Source organism: Castanea sativa, chromosome 3 (assembly GCF_040712315.1).
Source record: "Castanea sativa cultivar Marrone di Chiusa Pesio chromosome 3, ASM4071231v1".
NCBI lineage: Eukaryota > Viridiplantae > Streptophyta > Magnoliopsida > Fagales > Fagaceae > Castanea > Castanea sativa.
In genome coordinates this window covers 21967904-21973504 of record NC_134015.1, presented here as the reverse complement: position 1 = coordinate 21973504, position 5601 = coordinate 21967904, and the positions used below count along the sequence as shown (strand labels likewise).

The following is a 5601-nucleotide window of genomic DNA, read 5'->3' as shown; positions in this document are numbered from 1 at the left end:
TATCTTGACCATCTTCAGAAAAGGAATGACGAGCTGAATACCTTTCTTGAGAATGCCAAAAAGGACAATGTTGAGGAGTTCAGAGCTTCCAGCCAGTTCACTGACCTTCTGGACACGAACTATGCTGCTGGCTTTGAAGATTTCTGTATGGATGCTGTAGAACGTTTTTTTGAAGTTGACTTCAGCTCCATCAAACTCCACCTTGGTGCTGTAAGCTCTCTCCTCTAGAAAAGTTTTGAAGATGTTAACAGTGAGGACAATGCTACCACCTAGCCTGCCCAGGATGAGCCTAAAACTAGAGATAACCCCCCACAGTAAAAATGTAAAATTTTAACATCTTAGTTTTGTTTTTTCTTTTATTTATTTATTTATAGTATGAGGTTTGTTGTTTTGGACCATTTGAATTTATCTAAGTACATTTTACTCGTATATAATCTTTAGGACAAGCTTCCAAACAATTGCCTTTTAGACTTTACTTTGTAAGGGTTTTTGGATAGTGGCCGTCTACCCTTTTCTAAACTTTTATGAATGAATGTTTTTTTCCATCACTTTTTATTTACTATTGAACATGTTATTATATGGAAATTTTTTTTATTTATTTACATCATCCATATTATACTGGTTTTTAAGTGTGGTCTGTCCACTCATGAAGGCATTTAGCTCATCTATGTCAAGAATTTCCTCATGTTCAACTTTTTTACCATTCTTTAAATTTCACAAGTATAACTCGTCTTACGAATGAGATTGCTTTTACCAGCTTTATTCGTCTAGAGATTTGACAGTTGGTTCTATTTTTCATCCATAGGCTGGGCAATTTACAATCATCTTTATGCAAGACGTTTTTAGCTTTTACTTGTCCAAAGATTGGATCGTTTTGGCTAGTTATATTTATCCATGGATTTGAATATTCTTATGTGCACGTATCTTTTCGCCCATTGGTTAGACGGATAAGCTTTAGGTTTTTACCTAGTCCATTGGTCAGACGAATATGCCTTAAGCTTATTTTTCTTTGCTTTATCCTTAGTTTAAGGAAAGCTTATAGACATTACATCCATGCGTCTAGAGATTTTATTTGTCTTGGGCCTTTAGCTTTTTTGTGGATGAAATCATGTAAATTAGAAATTCATACACCATATACATTAGGAATCTAAACTGTATATACATAACATAAACATCGTCCACAAGCATGACATATACTTAGAAGCTAGTGCCTTTTAGGGAATTATAAATACTCAATACAAACAGATAGACCAAGTCCATGACTTCATCCATAGTCCATAAACAGCACAGTTTAGAAATTGATGCACCTTTAGGGAATTGAAACACAACATATATTACTAATAACAAACACAAGTAAATGCAAGTAATAGAAAGCAACACCTAACTTCGGCTCGTCTAGGGTGACAACGTCTAGGATGATCTCATCCAGGATTGTGCTCGTCCAGGCTGATAACTTACTGATAATATCTTCTTAAATGCTCAACGTTCTAGGGGTGCTCTAGCTTTCTCCCATCTAGGGCTTCTAAGTAATATGATCCTTGTCTCTTGCAATTAATAACCCTGTAGGGTCCTTCCCAATTAGGTCCCAGTTTCCCATGGACTGAGTTTTTGTTTGCCAATGAAACCTTTTTTAGGACGAGGTCCCCAATGTTGAAGCACCTAGGTTTCACCATTGCATCATAGTGTCTGGTCATGAGGTTTTTATACCTTATTGTCCTTTGCTTCGTGTCTATCCTTATCTCGTTTATTAGATCAAAGTTGAGATGAAGTTGCTCTTCGTTATCCTTGTCCTTATGCTTCATCACCCTGTGTTTTGCCATGTACACTTCTGCAGGTATCACTGCTTCACTTCCATAGGCTAGTTTGAAAGGAGTTTCCCCTGTGGGGGTCCTCACAATCATCTTGTAAACCCATAGAACACTTGGTAACTCGTTTGATCATATTCCCTTTACCCCCTCAAGCTGAGTCTTGATGACTTTCAACAAGGATCTGTTTGCAACTTCTGCTTATCCATTTGCTTGCAGGTGGGAGGGTGAGGAATAATGATTCTTGATTCCAAATTGCTTGCAAAAGTCTCTGAAAGGTGTGTTGTCAAATTGCCATCTATTATCAGAAACTAGTACCCTAGGTACCCTGAATCTACATACAATACTCTTCCAAATGAAGTTTTTGATATTCTGTTGTGTGATCTTTGGTAAGGGTTCGGCTTCCATCCATTTAGTAAAGTAATCGATCTCTACTACCAAAAACTTCATTTGCCTCGTTCCAAGTGAGAAGGGACCTAAGATATCCAGTCCTTATTGCTCAAAAGGACATGAGGCCATCATCAAAGTGAGATATTGCCACGGTTGTCTAGGGACATTGCCAAAGCGTTGACATTGGTCACACACCTTGACATAAGCCTTAGCATCTGCTTGAATAGTTGGCCAGTAGTAACCTGCATCGACGACTTTATGGACTAGTGCTCTTGCTTTTGAGTGGTTTCCACATGCTACTTCATGAACCTCCCTCAATACATAATTTGACTCGTCCGGAGCTAAGCACCTTAAGTAGGGTTGAAAGAAGCCTCTTTTATATGATACCTCGTCTACGAGGACATACTTAGCAACTTTGATCCTTAACTTTCTAGCCTTGTCCTTGTCCTCTAGAAGCCTTCTATCTTTGAGGTAAACTACTATTGGAGTCATCCAATTTTCTTCTCCTTTAATTTGCTATACCTCTAGAAGGTCTATGCTTGGCATGTACTAGACTTTGTCATACTTGTCCATAGCCCCCTTTGCTGAAGCTATTTTCGCCAAAATATCTGCTTCCATACTTGTCCCAAGGGAGCAAAATATGGAAGCAGATATTTTGCTCCCTTGGGACTTGAACAAAACTGGTTTCTTTAAATTTTTTGACAAACCACTTCACCTTACTAAGATACTTCTTCATTTGGTCTTCCTTAGCTTCACACATTCCATTCACTTGATTTATGATCAACTAAGAATCTCCTTAGACGACTACTGACTCTGCTTCTAAGGACTTAGCCAATTCTAACCCTTTAAGGAGAGCTTTATATTCAGCTTCATTATTGGTTGTCTAATATTGTAGACGAGTTGCATATTTCAACTTGTCCCCTTAGGGGATTTAAGTACAGCTCCAATTCCTCTTGCATATAATGTGAACGAACCATCCATATAGATAACCCACTTCTGAGCTGCATCGATCTCGTGTAACCCACCTTGGTTGAGAGTGAACTTTGCAATGAAATCTGCTAATATTTAAGCTTTTATAGTGCTTCTTGGTTGGTACTTGACATCAAACTGACTAAGTTCTATGAACCATTGGATTAGTCGTCCTGTGGCTTCTAACTTATTCATCACCTTCTTGAGTGGATGATCTGTTAAGATATTGATAACATGAGCCTGAAAATAATGTCGTAACTTCCTAGAAGCTATGACCAAAGCAAATGCTAGCTTTTCCATCATGGGATATCGTCCTTCCGTTTCTCTTAGTGCTTGGCTCGTATAATAAACCGGCTTCCGTATCTTTCCTTCTTCTCTAATTAATGCTGAGCTCATTGCATGTGGAGATATTGCCAGATACAAATATAATTCTTCACCTAATATAGATGGGCTTAGTAGACGAGCTGTTGTGAGGTAGGTCTTGAGGTCTTGAGGTCTTGGAAGGCCTTTAGACACTTGTCGGTCCATTCAAATGCTTTCTTGAGAACTTTAAAAAATGATAAACACTTATCAGTAACTTTGGAGACGAATTTGTTAAGGGCGGCAACTCGTCTAGTGAGAGACTAGACTTTGTTGATATTCCTTGGTGGCTCCATATTCAGTATCGCTTGAATTTTATTAGGATTTGCTTCAATTCCCTTATGTGAAACCATGAACCTAAGAAATTTTCCTAACGAAACTCCAAAAGCACACTTGCTTGAATTCAACTTCATGTTATATCGTCTAAGCATATCGAAGGTCTCTTGAAGGTCGTCCAGATGCTTTTCTTTGTCCAAGTTCTTAACCAACATATCATCTACATAATCTTCCACATTCCGTCCAACCTGTGGACAAAACATATGGTTAACCAACCTTTGATAAGTTGCCCTCGCGTTTTTCAAACCGAAGGGTATCACCTTGTAATAAAATAAACCTTGACTGGTAATGAAGGATGTCTTCTCTTAATCCACCTCGTCCATCCTTATTTGATTATAACCTGAGAAGGTGTCCATGAAACTTAGCAATTGATGACCCGTAGTTGAGTCCATCAGCTGGTCAATGCATGGCAATGGATAGCTATCTTTGGGGCAAGCCTTGTTCAAATCGATGACGTCCACCCACATCCTCCATTTGCCATTAGCCTTCTTGACCATCACTACATTAGCCAACCAGTTTGGGTAATAAACTTCTTGGATAAATTTTGTCATGGTCAACTTCTAGACTTTTTCTTTAATGACATTATCTCGTTCAAGAGAAAAAACTCTTTTCTTTTGACGTATAGGCTTGGAGGAAGGATACACGTTTAAACGATGGGTAATGATACTTAGATCAATACCTGGCATGTCCTCATGACTCCATGTGAACACATCAATGCTTTTCTTTAAGAACTGGACAAGGTCTTGCTTCGTCTTCTTCTCCATGTTTGCTCCAACCATTGTATACTTTTTAGGGTTATTCTCGTCCAGAGGAACGTCTTCCAGCATTTCAATGGGCTCCGTAGTAACCTTTCTCTTCTCTATATTCGTCTTTTGCACATGCTCGTCCATAGTCAACATGGGTAGGTATTCTCTAGCAACTAACTGATCTCCTTGCACTTATCCTACTCCATAATCCGTTTGGAATTTGACAGATAGGTGGTAGGTGGATGTTATTGCCTTCCAACAGTATAAAGTCGGTCTTCCAATGATGTCATTGTACAAAGACGAATAGTCTACCAACACCCTTCTAGTTGTATAATCAGCAATGAGCAAAGTGATAACGATCTCATCGTCATGTGGGTGGTGAACTCTTTTAGCGTCCTCGTCCGTGAATGTAATGACTTACTCATTTGCCCCCTTCATCCTTGGGGGTTGTCCTAAGAGTTGGACATTTTATACCATCTTTAGGTACGTCTTCCTTGACTTGGAATATTGCTCTGCAGAGGTCCCTCCTATAATGACTCTTATTTCTCCAAGTGGGGGCCGTGACAACTCTTCTACCTTTCCCTTCAACTTCTCGTCCTTGTGATCTCGTTCAAGAAAGTTTCTTAATTTTCCTTGCCTAATGAGATTCTCTATCTGCTGCTTCAAGTCAAAACTTGTGTCATGCCCATGATCTCTGTGGAAGTGGCAATACTTGCTCCTGTTGCACTTGTTGGGATTTTCCTTCATTTTTTCTGGTTACTTCAAGGATAGGTCATCCTTGATTTGCATAAGCACTTGTTTAAGTGGAGTATTCAAAGGTGTAAAGTGCTGACTCCTTGCTAAAGATGAACTTGCCTTCTTATTGTCTCGATCTTTCTTCTCTCCCGTCCGGGCCTTCTTTGAATGAGGACCCTGTTCAGGATGGCGTGGGAGATTTGCTTTGATTTGTTCGACTCTTTTCCTTTTCTTAGTAATGATTGCATCCTTTGCATTTA

General features: G+C 39.1%; 1 protein-coding gene across 1 annotated transcript; it reads right to left on the bottom strand.

Moving 5' to 3' along the window:
* Positions 1 to 1487: 1487 nt before the first annotated feature.
* On the bottom strand, positions 1488 to 4750 carry LOC142628677 (uncharacterized). The gene is made up of 2 exons (XM_075802724.1): positions 4540 to 4750; positions 1488 to 1879 (listed from the first exon to the last, which is right to left on the bottom strand). Exons 1-2 carry the CDS (start codon positions 4748 to 4750, stop codon positions 1488 to 1490), a joined length of 603 nt encoding a protein of 200 aa, XP_075658839.1.
* Positions 4751 to 5601: the final 851 nt, after the last annotated feature.